The sequence below is a fragment of the Notolepis coatsorum genome, assembly GCF_963971535.1.
Source record: "Notolepis coatsorum genome assembly, chromosome: 2".
Classification (NCBI taxonomy): Eukaryota; Metazoa; Chordata; class Actinopteri; order Aulopiformes; family Paralepididae; genus Notolepis; species Notolepis coatsorum.
Genome location: NC_140166.1, coordinates 187062953 through 187090718, shown reverse-complemented (window position 1 = coordinate 187090718; position 27766 = coordinate 187062953). Strand labels below are relative to the sequence as shown.

At 40.8% G+C, this 27766-nt stretch overlaps 1 protein-coding gene across 1 annotated transcript in view; it reads left to right on the top strand.

The window, feature by feature from the left end:
- colgalt2b (collagen beta(1-O)galactosyltransferase 2b) overlaps window positions 1-27766 on the top strand; it is a 104057-nt gene that overhangs the window by 61600 nt on the left and 14691 nt on the right. The window contains exons 3-9 of the mRNA XM_084337997.1: window positions 1920-2037; window positions 3639-3773; window positions 4368-4572; window positions 12747-12866; window positions 13813-13886; window positions 14252-14358; window positions 18215-18347. Coding sequence (XP_084194123.1) covers window positions 1920-2037; window positions 3639-3773; window positions 4368-4572; window positions 12747-12866; window positions 13813-13886; window positions 14252-14358; window positions 18215-18347 — 892 coding nt within the window. The remainder of the gene's footprint in view (window positions 1-1919; window positions 2038-3638; window positions 3774-4367; window positions 4573-12746; window positions 12867-13812; window positions 13887-14251; window positions 14359-18214; window positions 18348-27766) is intronic.

Sequence of the window (27766 nt, the reverse complement as noted above, 5' to 3'; positions counted from 1 at the left end):
TAGTCTCGCGGAATATCAGCCCCAAGCTTGTGTCGTCGAGCAGTGGCGCTAACTCACAGTATGCGTCTGCATTATGCTTGTCGTCCAGGGCTTGTGCTTCCGCCGTCAGGTCTCCCATGGGGGCCGTCAAGATCGTCGTCTTCAGTCCCACACCGTGCATGCAGCATAACATGCGCTCTTCCCAGAGCTCATAGTCCTCTGCCTTTCCATTGAATGAGGGCCATTTGCTCCTTCCCTTGGTCGCCATCCTCCTTTTTGATGGTAGGCGTAGCTTTAGCTCTGTTGGTATAGCCTTTAGCCACACGGTGCTCCCGGCGCTAAACTAGCCTATACTTCAGCTAAACTTGCTACCCTTATTATTTCGCCCCTGCGTGATCTGGGCCCATAACCTGTTGGCAGAACTGGCTATGGGGCGACAATAATATGTTCATGAGGCATGGTTTCTACCTTTAGCCTTTAATCGGCATGGTTTATTATTTACATTTCACAACAGCAGCACATGAGATCTCCTCTCCGTGAGAGGTAGGTGGGAAGAGACAGAGGGGGAGTCGGCATCAGCTTATATACCCTCTACCTGGCGGTAACATTAACAGCTCCGCCTATAGCGCCCTCCAGTGGAAACAGTTATGCATAGTTAGACAGTTACTCAGTTACTAGCAATCATATATAACCTCTAACTTTAACATAAAACATATTAGTAGCATCTAGAAATCCAGACCATCAACAGATTCATTATAACTTTATACACAGAACTTATTTGACACCAAGGAAGCTTTGTTCCATGAAATTAATTTTGAGGCCAAATTGTACATTATATAACAATAATGCAATTGGTACTTACATCAGTGGCTGGTTTTTGGGTCTCGGTTGCTGCAAAACCTTCCAAATAGTTTGAGATTAAGTTAATGTAAATTAATAATTTTATCACAAAAAAGTGTTTTGTGTTTGTGATGGCATGACTGCATAAAAAAAAGTTAAATTCTTTTTTTTTGGGGGGGAAATCTATTTTCTTTTGTTTTTGTTTTGGAAATCATCTGGCGACCCCCCCACGGCGGCTCGCGACCCCTACCCCCACTTTGGGAACCACTGGTCTAGTCTATACATCCAAGCATACAAGCCTCCCACTAGGCCACTGGGTTTTCAAAAGGATCAAGAACAACAACCAATCTTTGAGCAACATTCTCATGAGGGAGAACTTTGATGAAGAAACATGTCTCTCATAACACTATTTTGCAAGGTGCAATTTGGGCTCAGACATTTGTGATTGGTTTGAGAAATACAAACAACCCAGAACGTTTTCCACACCTTGTGCACGCAATAATAATGGGTTCTGCCAGACGTGTCTCCTGCACTGGCACAGTGCTAAAACTGTGCTCCATCTCTAGTCCACAGTCTGGGTTTTCCTATTCTCTGTACTGGCTATAACTACTGACTCTTCCTCTCAACCAGGTCATATACAGATGAATACTGACTAGAACTACTGACTCTCCCTCTCAACCAGGTCCTATACAGATGAATACTGACTAGAGCTACAGACTCTTCCTCTCAACCAGGTCCTATACAGATGAATACTGACTAGAGCTACAGACTCTTCCTCTCAACCAGGTCCTATACAGATGAATACTGACTAGAGCTACTGACTCTACCTCTCAACCAGGTCCTATACAGATGAATACTGACTAGAGCTACTGACTCTACCTCTCAACCAGGTCCTATACAGATGAATACTGACTCTAGAGTGACTGATTCTCCCTCTCAACCAGGTCCTATACAGATGAATACTGACTCTAGAGTGACTGATTCTCCCTCTCAACCAGGTCCTATACAGATGAATACTGACTCTATAACTACTGACTCTTCCTCTCAACCAATACAGATGAATACTGACTATAGAGTGACTGACTCTCCCTCTCAACCAGGTCCTATACAGATGAATGGGGTCCGAAGCACTGGTCACCTTCCAGGTTCAACCATGTGATGAAGCTCAGGCAGGCTGCACTGAAGGCTGCCAGGGAGCGATGGGCTGATTACATACTGGTAAAATGTAATAAATAATAATATGTCTGATTACATACTGGTAAAATGTAATAAATAATAATATGTCTGATTACATACTGGTAAGATGTAATAAATAATAATATGTCTGATTACATACTGGTAAGATGTAATAAATAATACTATGTCTGATTACATACTGGTAAGATGTAATAAATAATAATATGTCTGATTACATACTGGTAAGATGTAATAATATGTCTGATTACATACTGGTAAGATGTAATAAATAATAATATGTCTGATTACATACTGGTAAGATGTAATAATATGTCTGATTGCATACTGGTAAGATGTAATAATATGTCTGATTATTACATACTGGTGGTAAGATGTAATAATATGTCATTATGTCACTTTTATTACAGTTCACACTGGTTCAATAAAGGGAAATGCCACCTGTTTTAAGAATTCACATTATGTTCTTCCTGGGCCCCAGGACAGTTCAGTCAATACTTGTGAACATGCGCCACTCTTTCCTAAAGAACCGTTCAATCAGTGAGGTCACTGGCATATACTGTAAAATCGGCCATAAAATGTTTGCCCTAGATTTGACATCCCAGTGACATCACAGATTGGAGGTCTCTCTCTCTGATTTCCATCTTTAGGAGAGAGTGGTGTGTGTTCACAAATACTGACTGAATTGACCACTTAAAATGGGTGGTATTCTCCTTTAAGAGTTAATAACAAGAAGAGATCAATAATATAAATAAAGTCTATATTATTATTATTATTTTATTTATTATTATTATAGATATTAGTCTCCGAAGAGAAAAGATGCATTGCACTAGATTGTAGCTTTTGCTTTTTAACCTTTATTTAACCAGGCAGATTAATTAAGAAGAACAAATTCTTATTTTCAGTGACGGCCTGGCGGGAGGAAAAAAGGTCCCCTCGAAAGGGTAACAGGGAAAGGGGACAAATTTTTTTTAATAAAATAAAATAGAACAAGGACAGATGGTACAAACATCACAGAGGTACAGGAAATAGTTAAAACACACATCAAACAAACAACTAAATGAAATTACATACATGATACATACAGTACATGAAGCAGAACAGTCAAGTTACAGTTAAAAGGCTGGGTGACAGTTGCAGGTGTAATATATAGAGAGGAGAAGGGGAATCAATATGTGCAACTGTCACATAGGGACTGTTGCAGTTTCTGCTTAAACACATGAAATGACGGAAGTGATGCAAGTTTAGGGAGTTTTGGAGAGAATTCCAGTCATTTGCTGCAGCAAAATTAAAGGAATTCTGCCTAAAGACAGTGCAGGCTTTGGGAACTGATGCGATCACTGATCCTCAGGTGGTAGTTGGGAAAGGTGCAGGAGGCTGGAGAGGTGTTGAGGTGTCTTTCCTAGAAGAGTCAAATAAATTAAATAGAAGCCAGTGATGAAGTCACTGTGAAGGCCTGTTTTGGGGAAGTAATTTGAAAGATGATACCAACATAATGGTGACAATGGTGGTGGTAGATGCGTTTGTAGTGGCATTTGTGGTGAAGGTAATTTGAAAAGGACTACAGTTGTGATTGTGAATCATGTCAAACATGCATTAGATCTCACTCTTGTTTTTCTCCCCAGTTTGCAGACAGTGACAACCTGCTAACCAACCCTCATGTGTTGAACCTGATGATGGCTGAGAACCTGACTCTGGTGGCTCCCATGTTAGAGTCTCGCTCTCTCTACTCCAACTACTGGTGTGGTATCACCCCACAGGTAAGGCTTAAAACTAAATTAATTCATTCATACATCAATAGTATGCCAATCAGAGTTTGTTTTTCCACATGGTTTTTTAACCTATCCTTTGTTTTTCACTTGATGTCCCAATGCCCCTCTGTAGCCATCGTTTTGTGTCTTTTCTGATCTATTCAGATGCATTAAACCTGGGATACCAATGGCACGTGTGGAAAATAACCCATTGGTTCCCTTTGTCCCATTGTCTGTTGTCACTCTCTTCCCCTCTTCACTCCTCCTCTCCTCTCTTCCCCTCTTCACTCCTCCCCTCACTCCTCCCCTCCCCTCTTCACTCCTCTCCTCTTCCCCCCTTTACTACTCCTCTCCTCTGCTCTTCCCTCCTCTCCCCTCTCTCTTCCGCTCTTCACTCCTCTCCCCTCTCTCTTCTCCTCTTTACTACTCCTCTCTCTACCCTCCTCTCATCTTCCCCTCTTCACTCCTCTCCTCTCCTCCCCTCTTCACTCCTCTCCTCCCCCCTCTACCCTCCTCTCATCCTCCCCTCTTCACTCCTCTCCTCCCCTCTCTACCCTCCTCACTCCTCTCCCCTCCTCCCCTCTCCTCTGCTCAATCTACCAGGGGTACTATAAACGAACCCCAGACTACCAGCCAATCAGAGAGTGGAAGAGGCTGGGCTGCTTCCCAGTTCCCATGGTGCATAGCACCTTCCTGCTGGACCTGCGTCGTGACGCCAGCAGAGACCTGACCTTCTACCCTCCACACCCCGATTACAGCTGGGCCTTCGATGACATCATGGTGTTCGCATTCTCAGCACGACAGGCAGGTCAGTGTTGAAGTCACAACCAATTGACCTATCTCAAACCAGCCCACTTTCCTTGATCCTCCAATCACAACAAAAATCACAAGCAGCAAGCTGCAAACAAGTTAACAGCGGTGTTGACATCGGTCACTGAATGGTTGACTAACTCATGTCTGCATTTAAACACCAAAAAGACTGTTTGCATGTTTTTTACAAAGAGGCTGATGAATACTGTCTCACCTGATGTCTATGTCAGAGGAGAAAGGTTGACAGTTGTATCCGAATATAGATACCTTGGGATAAAAATGGACTCCAATCTTACATTTAAAAAACAAATCAAATCGGTAGTAAACAATGCAAAGTTTCACTTATCAAACTTCCGTCACATCAGAAACTCTCTGTCAACAAAAGCAGCAGCACTGTATTTTAATGCCATTATTATGTCACACTTAACATACTGTCTGACTAGCTGGACACAAGCCTCCTGTACAACATTACGATCTGTACAGGTAGTTTACCATCAGGCTGTGAAAGTTCTGGACAGGAAAACAAACAGCCACCACCATTGTTATAGCATAGCAAACCAGAACCTACTGAGCTGGGACAATCTTGTCAAGTTCAAAGATGCCTGCCTTACCTATAAAATCCTACATGGCTTGGCTCCTCCCCCCCTCTGTACTTTCATAAAACAGAAAGCATCTGCTGATAGATATACCAGGGCCCTGTTTCTTGTACGTGGTTCAACTAAGTCGATCAAGATGTCATTATCCAGCTTCAGTTAACCCGATGTTTGAAGCCGGGATTTTCCTGTTCCACGAAGGTGGATTCAGTCTCGTTAACTCAAGCCAGACTTGCGACTCAGGCTAAATGCGCGCGGCCGCTTTAGGTGAAAAGCCAGCACGTATCGATGGCAGAGATCCTGATTCTCTAACGGCATTGATTGATTAATTGATTTAAGACTTTATTGACAGATTGCAATACGGCTCAATCGCCTCGCCGACAAGTTAAATGCGTTATCTATAGGCTAATTTTAAGTCCCTCATTACCTCAATCAATCAGATTATATTTCTTTAAACTTGCCTGCTGGATTGAATAATCAAATGAGATCTTGCTAGCGAAAATAATTAGTTAACTGTTATACAGAATTACGATACGGCTCTCTTACCCATTGATTGATGTATAGTCAATCTTTAACTTATCTCCAATGTGGTCTAACGGGTTGTTCTTTTGACTTTCACACAGACGACCGGGGTTCGAGACCCTAGTCGTCTCCTTCTTTTTGCAATATAGGAATAATTCAATTTGGTGCACGTTGAGAGCTATATAAAGAATGACATCCTCAATGCATGTAGATTTATAATATTTTAACTTAAAACCAGGCTACTTTGGCGTATAATCATTAATATTATATTCAAAAAAATCATATTGGAAACACCGGGTTTTGAACCCCGGTCGCTGGGTTGGCAGGCTTGAGCACTACCGCTGCACCACTGTGCCAGATGGGATAAATTCATTGTTTATACATTAATGAACGAGAGACCCGTGTTTAGAATATCCTTTGTTTTGAATGAAGTTTATCTCTTTATCCTCATTCATTAATGTGACGTCAACGGCTCATTCAATTTCTCAAATCCGTCAAACAGCGCATCTCATCAGACATCTTAATCCCAGTTACAATTAAAATAACCACATAATGTGTACATCGCACGAGCGAGCGCCACCGTCGCCACGGTATATATAACGTGCATTATTTAGGACAAAGTGAATTTAGTATCAGCATTTTGGGTCTATTTTACATTTCAAAAGCCCCCTCTGGAAGAATGGAGCACAAAAACGTAATTCAGAATGGTATAATGCAGATCGTAGACTGTGGGAATAGTTTCAGGAAACGGGCTGTCACTTCTTTGCGGGGGCGTGGCGATGGGTCAGGCTAACTTGAACTTAAACTCTGCTTTCGACCAGGCTCAAACTTTTGGATCTGTTGTCATGGTGATTTGGAAAATCCACGTACAGGGAACCGGAAAGTCCGGCTAACTCAGTTATCCAGTTAAAGTTATCCGGCTAACTCAGTTATCCAGGTACAAGAAACAGGGCCCAGGTCTGTAGTCAGAGGGGACTGTGTAGTCCCAAACAGGAGGTCTGCTTTTAGTCAGACAGCCTTTTCCGTGAGAGCAGCCCACACCTGGAACAGTCTGCCAACACGGCTCAGGGAGTATCAAAGTTACATCTCATTTAAAACTAACTTAAAATCATGGTTGAGAGATGGTCAAGTATGCGACCATTTTAACTGAGGGGTTGTATTTTAATGTATGTATTTTAGTGTATTGTAACCTATACTGATTCCTACTGTGTTTTAATTATTGTACTATGTTTTTTAACTGAGGGGTTGTATTTTAATGTATTTATTTGTATGTATTTTAGTGTATTGTAACCTATATTGATTCCTACTGTGTTTTAATTATTGTACTATGTTTTAATTATTGTTGTGCTCATGTCACCTGCCCCAGAGACTACAGTTGAAAATTAGCCAACTTGGCTAAACTGGCATATTTACAGTCAAATGTTCCTTAATATGCACTGTCTCTGTATTTTAAACCAATAAATACAAATACAAATACAAATTGAGAAAGGTCAATTCCTACGTAGGGACTGGGAGTCAGGTTGGTTGAGTTGATTGGACAGTTTAAACAGGAGGAATGTCGGCAGGGTTGGGGAGTAATGGAGTACAAGTGATCTGATTGCAAAAAGGCACAATGATGCTTTTTAAACTGTAGTCTGTAAAATGGAATATATCTGTAACTGTATTCTATGGATTTTTTAAACAAAATAACCTAACGGTAACCAAAAGTAATCAGATTACATTACCCAGTTTGACTATTCCAGTGAATTATGTTAGTGATTAAAACTTAAAGATCATCTGTAATTTGTAGCAGAGTAGCCTACATTTTGTAATGAACCTTCCCAACCCTGACTTCTACAGTATCTCCTCTAATGAAATGACAGCCAGATATGTAGTTCCATTGCTGTTTTTGCCCGTCATGTAGCAAACTGTTTTAGGCATAACCTAATTGGAGAGGGCTGAAGCCTAGGGACATCAAATATTGGACATGAGGCACCAGAATTATGGAGAGGGACGCGTCAAATTCTACAAAAAACACGTTATTTTGACATGGTTGTTCCCCCTCGTCAAGTGGTGTGTCTGTATTAATAACAAACAGAGACAAGTATTATAATTCAACCATGTAATCAGCTGGTCAACATACATGCATCAACACATGCCAAAAAATGCATATTTTCCTCATATTCACTTTTACACAACAATCAAACTCAATTTAAACCCAATAATAATTATCAAACTCAAATCCGCATTAGCTCTGAACAAAGAATAATAGTCAAATGCAAATAATATATCAGTTAGTCACTGGATTTAGCCTGAATGGAATTAGCCATAAATGGAACTAAACAAAAACATGTCATTATCAAACTAATGAACATTAAAGAATAAATCACTATTAGACACACTTAACAAAGGGACACAGGTCTGTTATTGTATATGTATATTGAACACTTTTGTTTACACTTGTTTACGTACTTTTGACTTTCTATTTTATACTTTATCTATTTTTTATCTAGCACACTCTCAGGAGAAAAACAGAAAAAAGCATTTCATATAAAAGTATTCTGTATTTTTGTATGACAACGAATAAAGAAACTTGAAACGTGAACTTGTTTTCCCCCTAGTAATAAGAGCCCAGGGCAGATTGAGTAGCCTACACCTGAGTCTAGTTCTCTCCAGACAGCATGGGTGTGCCTGTTGCTCCTCCCAGAGGGCAGACATGGAAGACACAAACATCTTAATTTACTTAAAGAGTCATTCTGATATTTTTAAACCTGGGCCTATTTTTCCATCATTTGTGGTCTAAATGAATAATAAAGAAAGGGAATTGGTCCAGTATTGAGTGAGATCACGAAACGGGCTGCAGTGTAATCCTCAGGGGCATTTGTGTCAAAGTACGTCCACTAAATGTGTTGTTTTTTTGCCACCGACAGGCTCAGACTGTTATGAAGAGTCTTCTATTTCTTACCTAAAACAGAAGTCTCGCTCTGAAATCATGAGCTGTTGCTGGAAGACTTGAAACTCGAGCGAGAGTTGGACAGGACACGTAGTGTTATCTAAAATATATAAAATTATGGTTTGTGTTTGCACATATCCAAATTGTACCAACAGAATGACACTCCTGTTCACACACTGCGCCTTTCATTTGTAAGGGATAGGCAAAAATAAGCATGTGCTTCAGCCTATTCCTTGTTTTCGGTCGTTGATTTTGTGTGTGAGCTTGCCTTGAATATGTACATTCGTGATTTTTTTTTCTTTTTTCTTTTCCTTTTGTAAGTCCACACGGGTGTGTTTGATTTGTCTGTAAACAAGACCAAAAAAGAAACTTCATTAATTAATTCATTCATGACGCCTTGATAGACCATCGGGTCTGTAGTGACCATTTTGTCCGGAGGAGAAGAAATCCTATACCAAAGCACTTTTTCCTAAAGAAAAATGCTGTTCCAAGAGTGGAGGGAGGGATAGAATAGAATAGAATAGAAATACTTTAATCATCCCGAGGGAAATTTGGCACTACAAATCGCTCACAGTAAACATTTAGGTAGACAAACAAATCATGAATAAGAATAGCAAAACATTGCCTAAGAATAAAGAATAAAATAAGCCTAAGAATAAAATAATAATAACAAGATAAAATAAAATATGGTCCGGCATTCACATTTCCTATTTAATGTACATTCTACGGCACGGTGGTGTAGTGGTTAACACTTTCGCCTCACAGCAAGAAGGTCCAGGGTTCGATTCCCGCTTGGGGACCAGGTTTCCATGATATACGGTAAAAATACAGAGATCTACATTAAGTGTACTGTAAGTGTAATATTGCCAATGTTGTTTTAAAAGTAAAAGGTCCAGGAAGATGGTAACTGTCACCCTGTGCTCAGTGATGCAGTGAGGCACAGTGATGCATTGTAAAGTCTGATGGCTGTCAAAATGAAGGACTTCCTGTGCCGTTCAGTGCTACATTTTGGGAGTGTTAGTCTAGCACTGAACATGCTTCTCCTGTCAGCCAAGTCTGTGTATAGTGGGTGGGAGGGGTTGTCCCTGATGGCATGGAACTTAGCAAGGCTCCTCCTCTCCGCCACCACCGCTAGAGAGTCCAGCTCCACCCCAACCACGCTACTGGCCTTCCTGACCAGCTTATCCAGCCTGTTTGCGTCCCCCGCTCTCAGTCCGCTGCCCCAGCAGGTCACAGTGTACAAGAAGGCGCCCGCCACCACCGACTCGTAGAACATCCTCAACATCCTTGTACAGACGTTGAAGGAGAGTGGAGGTAATGTTATTAGCTAAAGTTATTGCATTGACCTGGGATGTTAGAACAGAGACCGGAAGAAGCGAAACATACTGTAAACACAAAAGTCTATCTCTGTAAGGATCCTTTACATAATGTTGTCAGACGTACTTTGACGTGCACAAATGCCCCCAATGATTACATTGCAGCCCGTTCCGCGGATGCCAGCTGAAGCGATCTCGCTCAATACTCACTCAATACTCGCTCAATACTCGCTCAATACTCGCTCAATACTCGCTTAATATTCGCTCAATACTTGCTTAATACGTGCTCAATACTCGCTCAATATGCGCTCAATACACGCTCAACCAATTTCAACGTTTTTTGGCCCTATTAGTAATTTAGAAAATAGGAAAAAATGCAGGAATGACCCTTTAAAGGCCCGTTTTACAGTCTCAAGAACTATGTGAGATTATAGGAGATGTGGAGGAGAGGAGATAATGGGCTCCATGTGTGTCTTTATGGCTTGACATGAAGTGTGTGTGTGTGTGTGTGTGTGTGTGTGTGTGTGTGTGTGTGTGTGTGTGTGTGTGTGTGTGTGTGTGTGTGTGTGTGTGTGTGTGTGTGTGCGCGTGCATACACGTAGTGTGTGTGCGTGTGCATGTGTGATGTGGGCAATGATCCGCAGTGAAGTAAAATAACTATTATGCATGTAGGTCAATAACAAGAATACATGCACACAGAAACACAGAAACAGTACACACATATGAATTGTAATCCTTGGTTAGAAACTAAATAATGGATGGATTATCCAAGGGGGGTCCTGAGGGGGGGGGAGAAGAGCGAGCAAGAGCATATGTATGTATTGTATTGTATTGCAAGTATTATGTATATATCTCGTAAACTACATTTATATTGATTCAAATACTGGAATGTATAATCCTGTGATTTATTGTGGATATTCACTGTTAATGCTTGTGTGTCTAGTTTTATGTCATGTCAAAAAAATAATAACTAAATTTGTTCACAAAAAAAGAAACAGTACACACATACACAAGCGATCACAAACACAAAACACACACACACATTTATGTTACTATACTTGTATGAGAACATAACATTAGTACATTTTATTAACTAACTAATTAACTAATAGATATCACAATGAAACTTCCCCAGTTGATTACTTATATTAAGACAAGACTTTTTTGTATTACAAGTTTTCTGAAATTGTATGTTTAAATATGCAAATGAGGCATGATCTACTTAAATATGCACTAATTTGCATATAATTCCAGGACAGAAATCTGAACATTGGATAAAGCCATTTTCAAAATTATAGTTTCATTTTGTTGACATATTAGAGCCAAAGGTTATTACAGAGGGGATTTTGGATATCTCTTTTTATCACTCCATAAATCAGAAAATACTCCATTCAGTCCATTTTTATGGTAAAATTCCATATTTCGCCATGTTTTTAGGAATAAAATGTGATATAAATCAGGGTATGAATGCGATATCAACAAACCCTTCTGTAAATACCTTCAGAACATATATATGAATAGAACTGGAAGCTTTGGTGTATGTGAGTGCTACTGAAGTGGAGATTTCTGGCTCAGAGTATGAGGAAAAACTCTTAAAACTCATTTTTGGGAAAACGCCTTCAAAGTTCTGTATTGTAAAATGCCATACTTTTTTTTTTTAAACAGATATTTACAAACACAATACCTAATCAAACCATTCGTAATAGACAACCTAAACACATGCCTGATAACTAAATAATAATAATAATGATGTTATTGAACTGAACAGAACTACACACAGGCTACAAACAGTGTAGTACAGTGTAGTACCCCCTAATAGGCAAAAAATATTTGAATAGATATCACTATGAAACTTTCCCAATTTGTTATGTACATATAAACTAAGAAAAAATATATTGCAAGTTTTCTGAAATGTATGTTTATATATGCAAATGAGGCACTTCCCCATTAAATATGTGCACATTTATGGATGCAATAAGGCAAAATGATGTAAAATAAACAACTAAATGTGTGTTATTGACGTTTTATTGTCACTAGTTTCATAGAAGACATGTTTAGGAAGCAAAATATAACAAAATCTCAAAATCAACAAAAAAAGTATATTTGACTATTCACCTGCAGTGTCTCGCCATACAAAACCATAACTGTTATCCTTTTTTTGTATTTTTATTTTGTATTTTTTTTTTAAACAAACACATAAACAAACATGACAACACAAGATAAGATATACAAGCATTAATTAACAGTGCACATCCAATGAAGTCACCAATTAGTTAAATGTCTTATACAGGATATACACCTAATACCTGCTATCTAATACCCTACACACATATGCTCTAGCTCGTACCCCCCCCTCCCGGACCCCCCATTGGATAATCCATCCATTATCACTCGCTCCTAACCAGACACTACCATTATATGCTAGCTTTTATTCTCTCCATAACTGTTATCCTATCATTAAAATAACCCTCATTCTAACCATAACTCTAACCCCTAACCGTAACATGGCCCCAGTTAAAGGGGAAATGTACTCACATCTTTCTGTCTGGAAGGATAAAATACAAGAACACACACACAAACACCTTCACACACAAATAAAACCTGTATGATTGCTGCATGTCCATCCTCTCAATGCATATAAGTGCTTCCTGTAATAATGGGTGCGAGGGAAATTAATGATATATGTTGGGTGTTTATTTACACATGTTTGGGGTTATGAGAGGGTGTGTTTAAAGATCTCTCTCTCTCTCTCTCTCTCTCTCTCTCTCTCTCTCTCTCTCTTCCCCCCCCTGTCTCTCTGTGTGTCCAGATGTGCAGATGTATGTGTGTAACAGGGAACACTATGGCTTCCTGCCTGTCCCTCTGAAGGCCCAGCAGAATGTTGAGGATGAGCGTGAGAGCTTCATACACACCATCACTGAGGCCATAAGTAAGTACACACACACACACACACACACACACACACACACACACACACACACACACACCTGAGGAGACTCTTTCCACCCTCATGCCCTTTAACCCACACTTGAACCCTTACAGATCTGTCACTCTTTTTCTTCCTCAGCACTTTTTGCTCTTGTGACCACCTTTCTTCTCCTCCTTGACCTCTGACCTTCCTAACTATCCTTCATGTTATCCTCCGCCATAATAATACCTTTCTCTCTTTAGCTTCCATTAACCCTGCCACCCTCTTAGGTGATGAATAATTGATTGTTAGGTCTTAGTTGACAAAGAATTTTTATGTTTTCTTTGACAAACGAGTTAGTGGTGTTTAGTCATTGTGGTAAATGACACAAACAATGTTGGCATCACAATACTATTTTCATATTGCATGTGCTGGTGCAATAAGCACAATGTGTTGGTGTAATAAGCACTATGTTGGTGCAATAAACACTAGATTTAAAATAGGTTCTTCATTGGATTCATTAGGCATTCATCAGACAGTAGTAGACAGTAATGAAGGAAACCTTTTACAGATGTGGATGAAATCAGTGGACTAAGAATTATTATTATATATTTTTTAATATGATTTTGGTAGATGTTTTTATTGGTTTTGTTACCGGGCAGTCCGGTAGAGAGAGAGAGAGAGGAAGTATGGGAGATAGACGGGGGAAGACATTCGGCAAAGGTCGCCGGTTCCGGGAGTCGGACCGGGGATGGTGGTGCGCCACCCTTGCGCCCGGGACTAAGAATTTCTTTAGTAAATGACCCCCCCCCCCCTCCAGTTCCTTCCCTTCATATCTTCCTGCCTGAGTCCTCTTCTCTGCTCATGAGAATAATGAAGCATTAAACCAGCCGTGATCCAGAGGCAGTTCTATGATCCTATGCTGTTGTTTTAACCTCCTCTCTCTCTGTCCTCCCTCTCTGGACAGTTGACCACAACATAGAGCCTTCTCTGCACCTGCACTCTCCTGCGACCCAGCAGGAGAAGATAGGCTTTGATGAAGTGAGTAATAATGACCTCTGACCTCTGGCTGGAGACGTGGGGTTGACGGTCCATTCCTTTCTGTCTTTCATGATGTAATTTATGTCGTCGTCCCCTCATTCCCTCTTCCTTTCTTTTCTGGTTTATTTTCCTTTCATCCCGTGTCTGTCCCCTGTCCTCTCCTCTTTAACCTTGTTGACCCTTCTTTTTGTCTCTCAGTCACCTACTGTCTGTCCCCTGTCCTCTTATCTTTAACCAATTGGCCCTTCTTTTTTTGGACAGTTTTGATGTCTGTTTGATGACATATGTTTATTTTCATTTATTTCCCCTCTGCCACACTTGGTCGGTCTCTCTCTCTCTCTCTCATCTTTTCTTCCACTCACCAGGTGTTTTTGATCAACCTGAAGCGTCGTCTGGACAGAAGGTCCAGGATGTTGAATACTATGGCCTCACTGGGTATACATGCCACGCTGACAGACGCTGTGGATGGCAAGTAGGTCAAACACACACACACACACACACGCACGCACGCACGCACGCACGCACGCACGCACGCACGCACGCACGCACGCACGCACGCACACACACACACACACACACACACACACACACACACACACACACACACACACACACACACACACACACACACACACACACACACACACACACACACACACACACACACACACACACACACACACACACAGTCAGCTCTGCACAAACTTACAACTAACCCAAACAACTGACTGAAGTTTATTTCTCACTGAAAATGCTTACACTCTAGTTACGACCTAGAGCCAGTCTAGGGGCGTGTAGTCTGGCGCTCCAAGCTCTAGCCCTAGCATTAAGTGTAGTATTGAGGGAAAAGACAAATAAATGGTCTGGTTTTCAAAGAAGGCAGAGAAATAACGGTAGGGTTAGCCTAAGCCTTACCGTCTCATGTACACAAGATCACAGCCGCGGGCGAGCGCTGCCTTAGCTCTCCTCTGAGTGGCGCCAACTGGCGGCGATCTCTTGGTGGCGGTCGATCTGATAATAAGTTCAACTGATTGGTCCAATGACAAAACAAATACTTTCTAAATAAACAAAGTCCAAGAGCTGTCATGATGAGTAACCTCTTGTCTCTCGTGGTCAATGGTGTTCCACTTCCTCGTCCGTCTGTGTGTCACAAGCCTCTTACACCGTCTGGGAACAGCTGAGCTTCATGGAGAATTAGTTCCGGCTCCCAGCTAACCTCGTTCCCAGTTTTATCTCCTCCGTGAGATAAAGACTGGTAAAGCACTACGGCCGAAAGTGTGTATGGGGTAGAATTTCCGGTGTATGTACTTCCCCTGGAAGCTGCTTCCGAACGGCCCAAACTTTTCCCGAATCCTGTCGGCAAACAAGCTAGAACGTCCCGGTCATGTAGGAAATTCTTCAGGCAAAGCCGTTGCAGTGGCTTAAACGAGGAAATATTGTGCACTTTACACGTTACTATAATTGTTTTGTCAAAACCGGAAAGCCTGTAGCCGGTACTTCCTGTACTTCCGTTTTCACACTTTAGGAGGCATAGCTTTACCAGCCTAGCTCCCAGCGTACACATGCACACTCATTACCACACATCCATCAATCAATCAATCAATCAATCAATCAATCAATCAATCAATCAATCAATCAATGCTTAACCCAAATATTACTCAATGAAAAACAGCTTATACAGATATGTGAATCAAATTAATCCATAGATTTCCAATAGATTTCTGAGGAATCTTTTTTTATATATATATAACAACAGTACAGTGATGATGATGATAATATGATAATAATAATAATAATAATAATAATAATAATAATAATAATAATAATAATAATAATAATAATAATAATAATAATAATAATAATAATAATAATAATAATAATAATAATACATTTGATTTAGAGATTTTCTAGAACTAAAAGTCCCTTAGGAACAGGATAAGCTGTTTTGTGATATATTGTATATGTGTGCCAAGAAATTCCAAACCTCATCTCTTATCTCTGGATAACAACAGGGGCATGTTCAATCTTCTGTCTCGCTACTGTCTCTGCTCTTCCTGTCGTCCAAACATCCTGTCATCCTGTTCTGTTATTTGTAGTAACAAGGTAGCCTCCTTTCCCTTGAGGCGTTACTGTAATCCACTGGTAAAACGTCACGTGTCGTAATCCCAGCTCCAGCCTTTGTTTGTATTTTTCCAGTGTATTTCTTGTTGATGCTTACTTTCACTGTACTATGCTGTAAAAGGTGTTTTCATTGATAATTGTCTTACACGGTTAAAGATAAAGATATCTACACTATCTTTACAATAGCCGTCTTGCATGGAACGTTTGTGTTGTTATTCTTCTTCCAGCGTGGCTGCCTGTAACATAGCAACCATTGTTTTGTAAATGGCAATGGAAGAGACAATGGTTGCTATGTGTTGATTATGAGAAATATAAAATTTGCTTTAGAAACAACTCGTGTGTGGGGCGGCTAGGTGGCGCAGTGGGCAAGGCGCTCGCCACCAACACAGGAGATGCTGGGTTCGAGCCCAGCTCTCGGCGTTGTTACCAGCTTGGCTGGTCGTTCATACTAATACAATTGGCAGTATTAGGGGTGGGAAGCTGGTGGGTGGGGATCGGACGTTGTGGACAGCGACTCCTACAGGTCGGTTGGTGCGCCTGCGCAGTAGAATCAGGAAGCGACGGGGGCGGAGTGTCCCTCCCACGCAGACCCTCGCCGCTGAGAGATCGCGCTGTGCAGGTGCGACGACTGCCTCCTCGAGTACCGGAGGGGACACGTGATGCAAGGCTTCGTCCACATTGCAGCCGGCTTGTGGGAGGCATGGCCTAACAGCGTTCGAGACAGGGGAGGGTAGAATTGGACGATACGAAATTGGGGACGGGAGAAAAATAGAAAAATGGGGAGAAAAAGTAGATAAAAAAAAAAGAAACAACTCGTGTGTTTCAGCAAGTATTGCTGATTGGCTCGAGCACAGCATGTTTACACACACAGGAAACCCATGTATACGTAATGTGGAACGGATATACATTAGAACTGACAAACTGAAACTTGAAACTTAAACTTGTTTGTGTGGAACTCTGGGGTTTGCACCAAACATCAGCCACATCAAGACAGACAGTCTGGTGCCTCTCAGGAACAGAACAGTGCAGCAAGACAGGGAACGGAGCACTGAAGCCAGCAGACAGACCTTCCTTTCCCATCCTACATTTGCAGATGCAGTCAGCAAATAAAGGCATAAACAGTGAACTTTTCACTATCTAGTTGTCTGTTCCTGGTAGGTATTTAAGTAATGTCGGCCTGCGGCCTCGTACCTACGACCGAATCACAGCCTTTCAGTATTCAGTATAACAGCACAACCTTGGGTGTGATATTGATCAAATAAATAGTTCTGCCAACAAATAGTTGTGCCAACAAATTCCACAACTGCGCTCTCGAACTTGGACCATTGCCAGGCAACCTGAACACAAACATTTTCCTACACAGCGTGCTACCTTGTACAGGTCTACACACGTTGTTTTACCTTTCTTCTCGACCAAAGGCTGCCTTTCTCTCATCTTCTACAAGTTACCAAAGACGTTTCAAAATAACTGGAGAAACCCTCCACCCTCTCAACATGAGCTGAAACTACTGTTTGGGCTTTGGGGGAGGGGCGGAGCCCACCGCTATAAAATTAACAGTTATTAATAGACACCTGTGTGGCAGAGTGATAGTGTACATTCTGTACATAAGTCCCAGTGCTGTTATACTGAATATCAGCACTCATGGAATGCCTCTTGTCCAATCAAATGACTTGGTTGGAACTAACTGTTGTATATGTATGCATTGTATTTGGCCAACATAATGAATCAAATCAAATCAAATTTATTTGTAAGGCCCAACAACACACGTTAATGTCCCCATGGGCATAAACAAGTCAAGAAGAAACATCACAATAAATAAAAAACAACGACAAATATACCAGAAAATCCTAAATAGAATGTAAAATAAATAAATTAAATGAATGCAACAGGTAAGGAAAAACTCACTAAAAACCTAGCAATAGGAAAAAAGCACCACAGGCAATGTGGAGGGGAGAAACCTTAGAAGGGCCATTCAAGGGGGGATCTCCCTTCTTAGATGTCGGTGATAGTATTGTTGCTATAAATCAGGCGAAACAGTTGATAAGCATGTACATATACGTGTAATGAAACACAAATAAGTACATGCAATAGCAACTGAACATTTTGAAAGATTTAAAATAGAGCTGATGGTGGATCCATTTGAGGTATGGGGGCGGCGTAGAGAGGGTCGCAATTATTCTTATTCTGATTGGCTCCCTCTTCCCCAGGGCTCTGAACACATCCCAGTTGCAGGCGCTGGGCATAGAGATGATGCCAGGCTACAAGGATCCTTATTCTGGCAGAGTCTTGACCAGGGGAGAGATCGGCTGCTTCCTGAGTCACCACTCCACATGGCTGCAGGTGAGGACTGTTGGACACATTTAAAACAAACACACCATACAGAGGTTTAGAGATGCAACAATATGGATAATGATATTGGATATCGGGCAGATACTAGGCTAAAACAGGGTATCGGTGTTGGAATATGTCCCAAATACTTAACCTGTTAAAGGGGAACTCCACTATTTTGGGAAATTAGCTTATTTAACATCTTCCCTGGAGTTAGACAAGAAGATACATACCTTTTTTGTCTCTGTGCGTGCATTTTAGCTTTGGGAATAGACGCTCCGTTAGCATAGCTTAGCTTCATCACTGGAAGTGAGGCAGGACAGTAGCCTTACAGTGCCTTACAGTGTATTGCAAGGTCTGACATTGACCAAATTTGATATGCATGACCTTGGTGGGCTCTAGGTCAACTCCTGAAAAGGGGGTCAATGTCAGACCTTGCAATCAAAAGTTAGGGAGCGCACTGAAATTATGGCAAGGGTTATTAGCCCCCTAACTTTTGATTGCAAAGTCTGACATTGACCCCCTTTGCAGGAGTTGACCTAGAGCCCACCAAGGTCATGCATATCAAGTTTGGTCAATGTCAGACCTTGCAATACACTGTAAGGCACTGTAAGGCTACTGTCCTGCCTCACTTCCAGTGATGAAGCTAAGCTATGCTAACGGAGCGTCTATTCCCAAAGCTAAAATGCACGCACAGAGACAAAAAAGGTATGTATCTTCTTGTCTAACTCCAGGGAAGATGTTAAATAAGCTAATTTCCCAAAATAGTGGAGTTATCCTTTAAGCTGTAGCCCTATTTTCAGAAGTTTCGCCTAAAGGTACATGCAAAGTAAATGGAAGATTGCTCCACTTCTAAAAGGTCAATTGGCATGTTCTTGGTATCGAGGAACATCTACATTTACATTTACATTTAGTCATTTAACTGACGCTTTTATCCAACGCGACTTACAAGTTCTGTACGACAAGTCATCAGGAAGGGTACAACTCTATCAGCTGAGAAACAATGTTCATCAAAGTGTTGCGTGTTACAGTGTAGGTTAGTTTATTAGGACAAGTGCATGACAGTAAGGTTAGTTAGGGTTAGATTTATTTTTAATTTTTTTATTATTATTATTTCAGATAATGGTTGAAGAAGTGCGTCTTTAGTCGACAGCGAAAGATTGAACGGTTTCGGCTGTCCTAACTGGGGTGGGTAGTTCATTCCACCATTGTGGGGCAAGGACTGAGAATAGGCGACTTCTCTTTGATGACCCTCCCGGAGCTTGGATAGGAGTAGATCTGAGGCGGCCAGAAGATGCAGAGCGTAGGGGTCTTGAGGCTGTGTAGTTAGAGACCATTGACCGGAGGTAGGCGGGAGCGGTTCCCTTTGCCGCACGGTATGCTAGGTCGAGGGCCTTGAAGCGGATACGTGCAGTAATGGGGAGCCAGTGCAGGTCCCTAAGAAGTGGGGTGACATGGGCCGACTTCGGTAGGTTTGAGATCAAGCAGGCCGCTGCGTTCTGAATGAGTTGAAGAGGCTTGGTGGCAGTGGCCGGGAGGCCAGCGAGCAGTGCGTGTCAGTAGTCGAGGCGGGAGATGACTGTTGATTGGACGAGGAGTTGGGTGGCTTCTTTTGTCAGGAAGGGGCGGATCCTTCTGACGTTGCTCAGGAGGAATCTGCAGGTTCTGGTTGTCGCTGCGATGTGAGCAGAGAAGTTCAACTGGTCGTCGAGGACAACACCAAGATTCTTGGCGGTCGGGAACACGGTCACAGCTGCATTCTCGACTGTGATGGAAAGGTCGGTCAGGGGGGAGGATTTGGCCGGCAGGTGGAGCTATTCTGTTTAGCTTAGGTTCAGTTTGAGGTGGTTGGTCGTCATCCAGGCGGAGATGTCGGACAGACAGGCCGAGATCCGCTCAGAGACGTGGATATGTAAGACTTTTTTGCTTAGATTTAGGGACCAGTGTCAGAAATATTGTGTCTGTTTGTGACACTGCTTGAGTAAATTGTGATGAAACAAAGGAGAATATAAATTATGATTTTCTTTTGTATCTTTGCCGGTGAATAACACCATGTTACAATTGTGCATCCACCGACCTCACTCACTGAGCTCATTCACCACCTTCTTGGGATCAAGTGTACATAAAATCTAAGCAAATGGATAAAGGGAAGATGATTAAACAGAGGGATTTGTAGATACAGTAATACATTTAAATACATTTTAATTATACTGTATTGCTGACTCTGTACAGTTGGCCATTGAGAAATTGCAACTTTCCTTTTATGCTCTACAGCAGGGGTGTCAAACTCATTTTCACAGAGGGCCACATCAGCATTATGGTTGCCCTCAAAGGGCCAAAGACCGTATAAATGTTAATGTAATGTAAAATAAATGTAGCTACACATTTACATATTGTTAAACATGGTGTTTCTGTATTTATTACTTATTCAAGTTATACATATTGCATATTCATTTGCATAAATGTAAAAATATATGTTAGCTTATGATATTTTAACAAATAATTTTAGTTTATCAGAACCCCATATTACTCCACCAATCAATGATCAAACCATTAAAGTAAATAACAAAGAAGAATATCATCAAATACAAGCTATGACATTAAGTTCGCTCAAAACCTTTTTGTCACAGTCAAGAGGGGCAGAACTAACAACTGTGAGCTGCAAAGAACACGTGGGACAGATGTAGCAGATGTTACAAAAACAAATGGCTGCACACAACCTTGCAGAGGCCATACATCCAACTAATGGAAGATAGTTTAATTAACTTTAATTAACAGATTGCAGAATGGGTACAGTACAGTACAGCTCAATACACACAATTGTTAAGGGGATGCAGACCAGAGAAAGACTTTCGACTTGTTTACATCAGGGTCCCCCATTTTCAATTCGTAATGAAATTGCTATTATGTGTCTGCATGAACACACAACTGTAACTGTACTCAAAAATAACAAAATAAGGGTTGTCTCAGTTCACAACTATATTGGTCAAGTTTTGGGTGGGACTTGTTTGCGTCCCTACAGCTTCTTATTCAATTGAGCGAGATGCTCGGTTATGTCACACAGCCAGTTTGCATCTGACAGTTCAGACAATATTTTTTCAACCCTTTGTTACCTATTCCGCCTGGATCTTTTTTGTATTTTGGGCTGTAAAATTGTCAAAGAATGTCTGAGGAGTAAGTGCTTTTGGCTTTTTTCCTTTGTTACCTCAGATGTTCAACATACATGTATGTGTAAGAATGTGTAATAACTAAGGCTGTCAAAGTTAAAGCTTTATTAACGCATTAACCCACAATTATTTTAACACTGCTATTTTTTAACCCAATATTAATGTAAAAAAAAAAAATTATTTTTTTTTTACCTGAGCTCTTGGGGGGCCACATCAAATGACGTGGCGGGCCGGATTTGGCCCGCGGGCCGTGAGTTTGACACCTATGCTCTACAGGATGCCCTTGCTAGTCTTAAATTAGTTCTTAATGCTAGTAAGATAAAGTTTATGTTGTTTTCAAGAGCCAGAAATATTAACTTTGATGATGTGCGGATATCTACTGTCAGTGGCTCTTGTATAGAGAGAGTCACTGAGTATAAATATCTTGGCCTGTGGCTCGACGAGAAATTAACATTTAAGTTCCATGTGGAAAATCTTGCCACTAAACTGCGACAGAAAATTGGTTTCCTGTACAGAAACAGATCCAATTTTCCTCTATTTAGTAGAAAAAGAATTGTGGAATCAGTCTTCTTATCAGTTTTGGACTATGGTGATGTAATTTATAGGCATGCTGCGGCATCAACTCTTAAACCTCTGGATTCTGCATATCACTCAGCTCTCAGATTTATAACTGGTGACAGATATGATACTCACCATTGTGTCCTGTATGATAGGGTGGGTTGGCCTTCTCTTGCAGAAAGGCGCAACAAACACTGGTATTTATTTATTTTTAAAGCCCTTATTGGTAAACAACCTGTTTATATCTCCTCACTGTTAGATTGGAATATTGGAACCTATTCAACTCGATCGAATGACTGGATGGTTCTTAGGGTTCCTCAGATTTGTTCTGAGCTAGGGAAGTCAGCTTTTTCCTTTGATGCCTCTAACTCATGGAATGTCCTTCAACTCTCTCTGAAATTGGAGGTTCTCCCTTCCCTTGGTATGTTTAAACATATGATTTCAGACCATTGTGTGACTACCTGTAACTGTTTTAGCTGATCTTTTTAAATTATTTTAAAAGTTGTAAATTTTTACTCTGATGTTTAATTTTCTGTGAATATTGTTTGTATTATGTACTGTTTACATTTTGTACAATCGTCATTTCTGTAAATGAGGGAAACCTCAGAAGCTTACGCTTTTAAATAAAGGTTGAAATGAAATACATTCAAAATTGACCTTGAACTTGACCTTGACCTTATTATGGCCAAATCATACATCTATGGATAGGGAAAAAGCTCCTCTTTCCAATGGCAGTGTTAAATCTGGATTTAGTCATTCCTCATGGTTTTACGATAAAATAGAGATTGAATTATTCTTTTCTGATAAATTCTTATTTTTGGTAAATCTTAAAAACATCTGTAAACAAACGTAGTGCTGAAAATATACACTTTGACTGCTGTTTTGATAGGGTTAAGGTCTTTACTCTTGGCTACATTTGAAAAAGAAACACAACATTAATTAATACGGTCTGTATTGATCGATTTATGATAAAAACAGCAGCTTAACAGGTTAAATCGGATACTTCGAGTCATGTGTAACATATCCGAAATCAAAGAAATGCAAGAAGAAGGGCGCCCAAGTGGCGAACCGCGTAACGCGCTGCGTCGCGGCATGGCCGACCCGGGTTCGATTCCCGGACCCGGCGTTCTTTGCCGAATGTCTTCCCCTGCTCTGTCTCTCTCTCTCTCTCTCTACTGGACTGCCCAGTAGCAAAAAGCGATAAACGCTAAAAAAAAAACTATTGTCAGATACATAAGGCTACATAATTAGGGCTCAGTGAACAGTGGGACTCATTCACGAATACTCACCAACTTTTCTTATATTTTTTCTTAACCGTCTGTTAAGAGTAAAATAAGAAAAGCCACAGCTGAATTCATCAGCCTGTTCTTAATGTCCAAATCTGTTCTTACCCAGGTGTGTTGAATGATGAATCCGACTGATTCTTACACTGAAATGCACGTTCGCGCTCAAATCATTTGCATACAGCTCCTTATAAGGCGAATGAGGCGTGTTTCAAACAGCTTGAGAGGTTCGGCATTGCATGCTGATCCATTCGACAGGAAGCTATTTGCGACTGATCTCAAAATGAGATTAGATTCAAATGTATTGTTATTATACAGCACAAGTACAATACACCATCCAACCAGAGTGGATAAATGCTAAATAATAAATATAAATAAATAAATAAACGGCATAGCGAGGCAGCCTTAGTGCACGTCCGAGCGCGCACACACACACACACACACACGTGTGTGTGTTAATCTGATGACAAATAAAGACTTATAGTACTACTTATACGTATTGTATATGTGCAAAATGAATTGTTCCAGCAAAGTAGGCTTTGTCAATACTGAACAACTGCGGCATGTGTTGTGTCTAAGTTGATGCTCCATCTAAAAGGACCGCTCTTGGCAATCTGAACCGGTTAACACATTCGGGGCCATTGGGGCCCATCTAATCTCACTCTATGAGGCCAGCTTTTCATTACAAGGTTTCACTGTGCGTGAGGTTGTTTGTAGAGCTAAATCTATATTTTATATTATTGCTATGTGTCCATTGTCATTGTCAATTAACAGTATAAACCTTCCCTTCAATATGCCATAAAGGGAAAACAAATTTCATCAATACGTTCCCATTTTATAGCGTCGTGAATATGAACGTTATATCGGATTGGTCTAGGGTAATTCCTGCAAAGATAGTTATAGGGCGCTAAGCTAATAACGTTAAATTGATTGGCGTTTCGGCCCTACACAAGCTAGAGTTAAAAATCTAAATGCATATGATCGGTATCATGGTCCACCATGAATGCATGAAAGGGGGGGGCAGGGGGGTGGCGGAAGTCATTTCTGATTATTGATTACCAATAACGGCATTCGTTATTACAACAACATACGCTGATCAGGGGGATGGCTATGAGAACAAGGCCCGATCAAGCTGAAATTGACATCAAATCGCTCGTACCTGTGGCCGGTTGGATTCCAAAAAGAATGTCCCAGTTATTGATCGCCATCTGGTAGATCGATATGTCCATTGGCTGATGCTATATTCCTTTTGTTACGGTTCAAGGTAGGAATAGTAGAAGGAATAAGGAGACGGAGATGTGGTTGCTCTTCTCGAAATGTGTGTTATTTTTATTATAAGGGTGCTTTCACACCAGAGCTGTTTGGTCCGGACTATCGGACCAGAATTCGTTTTCTCAGATAGTCCGCTTTTTTTGTGGTGGTGTGAATGCTCAGTCGAACTCTGGTGCGGACCAAACACGCAAACTCTGGTCCGCCTGAAAAGGTAGGTCTCGGTTCACTTCATCGAACCAAACGCGGACCAAATATAGGAAGTCACCTGATAAACTGTGCATCCTGGGTAGAAGGAAAAAAACAAACACTGCGGTAAACATGTCTAGTGGACAGACGTGGGCGAATGACGAGGTGAAAGAAAGCCCTGATAGAAATATGGGCAGAAGACCAAATTAAACAGCTACTTGTGGGCACTCATAAAAACAACACGGTGTACAAGTAGAGGATGGTGGTAATGGGCTTCAATAGAACAATGGATCAATGCCACAAACTGCGTCAGCAATATATTAATAAATAAGCAGAGAATTAAATTTGATGTCCATAACATTTGTGTTTTTAATTAGCATAGCCTAAATAAATATGAATTCAAGAAGTTAAATACTGAATTAACGACATATTTATTAACAGGCTGAAAGTTCAAACGAATAAACAGGCTGAAAAAACAATTAGACTATTTAGTATAGGCTAAACACATTATTATCGTTATTATTGGCGCATACACTCTATCAGATGTCTGTCATAAAACGATAAAGCGGACAGAAATGCGGGAACGTTTTGAATATATTGAAAAGGCGTTGACATTGAATCTAAATCTATAGTTTATTATCCGTGGCTGTCAGATAGACTCATTGGTTGCTTGTAATGTGGGATAGACCGGTCTATCAAGAGAGAGAGATAGACCGGTCTATTAAAAATAATTAATTAACAGGAACAATTTAAATAAATAACGTTAGTTGGAGATGATTTGTGTGTGCTAATTTAAGGCAGTCATAGCCCCATTTTTCATTTGGGAAAAATAAATAATATGTTTAATAATAAGTAAGACAACGGATCCGTTTAACGAATTCCATATAAATCTATAGTTTATTATCCGTGGCCGTCAGATAGACAGCCAGTGTCAGTTATGACCTGGCTGGACGTTATACTTGGCACAAGACCCACATCCAGCCCGAAACATATCGTTGAGTCTTTCGAAGATGAGACCCATCAGAAGGCAGCAATGAGTGACAGCAAATCACAGGTGACAGTCAATCAGTGCTAATTACAGAAAACAGCGTGACGTACATCAGAATGGCGGTAGGGTTCCCAGTCCTGGAAGAGGACAGAAACCCAGAACGTTACACCTTTACTGCATACTGAATTCGGCGTTGCAATAAGTATTCCAGGCGATCGGTTGAAGCCCTCGCTTCAGGCTAACAGAAAAGCTAACCTGGACCGGAAAAAAAGTGACACCAGGCCCTCATGCATCAACGTGTTCTACGCACAGATCTGTGCGTAACCCGTGCGTACGATCATTTCTAAGCAAAGAGTGGGATTCATCAATTTCGATTTGAACTTGACTTCGTGCGTACATCTACGCACATTTCAGACCTGGCGTACCTAGCTCCCAGTGGTAGAATATATTATTACAACAAGGAAATGAGCTTCTGTGCATAATAACACTGGATGTTCTGTATGAACCGTAGTTCATTATAGTTCATTGTAAGATAGCAACAGTAGTGTAATTATGGTCAAAACCCTATAAATAGCATTTGGAATAATAGATCTTTCTCTCAGAATGAATGCAGCATGTCATATATGTTACGATGAATTGAAAATGGGGGACCCTGATGTAAACAAGACGAAAGTCTTTCTCTGGTCTGCATCCCCTTAACAATTGTATGTATTGAGCTGTACTGTACTGTACCCATTCTGCAATCTGTTAATAAAGTTTTCATTCATTCATTCATTCATTCATGGTTTATATAGCGTTATCGGAATATACGGGGTGTAGGCTACTGACTGACTGCGCTCCGCGTAGCTTGATTGATTGATTGATTGAAAAGTTTATTAACAGATTGCAGAATGGGTACAGTACAGTACAGCTCAGTACATACAATTGTTAATTGGGGATGCAGACCAACTTTCGTCTTGTTTACATCAGGGTCCCCCATTTTCAATTCATCATAAATCATAAAGCTCAACTCGTTATTATTTTGCGCACAGACCGCCGAAACACGGGAACGTTTTGATTATATTTAAAAGGCTTTACGTTAAACGAAACAAGTAGAATTTCGAAGCTGTAAGCAGAATAAGTCATATGAATATAGTGTTCTTCCCCCTTTTTACTGTACAAGAAAGAATAGAAAACGCATTGCAATGACACCATGCAGATAGTGGACAGACTATATGATGGGATTCAAGTTCATGTATTGAAAGGCAGGATACATCATACATGCAGTGAGATTCATTGTTCTATGCTCTCGTATTATATTGTTTATATAGGCTACCCAATACTGACATCAAAATAGATTGTAGTATGCCTCTAGAAATCATATGCAGCAGGTAGAAAATTGACGGGAGATCCATCGCGATTTGGAATAGAATTGAGGAGAACTTTAATCCGTGGGTATTAATCAAACAACACGGGAAAAGGCAGTCATATTCCAGCGCGGTCTTTATTAGCCGACAACAAAATAGATGCCTCTAAAAATCATATAGCCAATCGAACACAACTAATAAAGGCATTCATACAGCACGGTTATAATGACACACAACCAGCGCCAAACAGTGGTCAACGAACGGTCTTTATTAGTATTTTGAGCTGTCCAGGCAGAATTGCAGCAATGGTTTTAGGGAGCCGTTGATATCTGACATCACCGTTTACAAGTCCGCCTTTTATTTATCCCATAAATCATAATACGCGATAGTGTCTTCTTGGTTCGACAGCAGTGAATTCTCCGTGGAGTTTCTCGGAGTCCCGCTCGGGTCGGTCCATTATTTCACATCCCATGGGGGGTGTTTCCTCATTTTCATGACCATATATGGATAATCATGCACGAGCATTGACGGTAGAACAAAGTGGTATTCATCAACACGGAGGACCATAGAGCCTGCGTACGCACGTGTGATGAATGCCGACTTCCCTGTGCGTACGCTAGTTCTACATTCC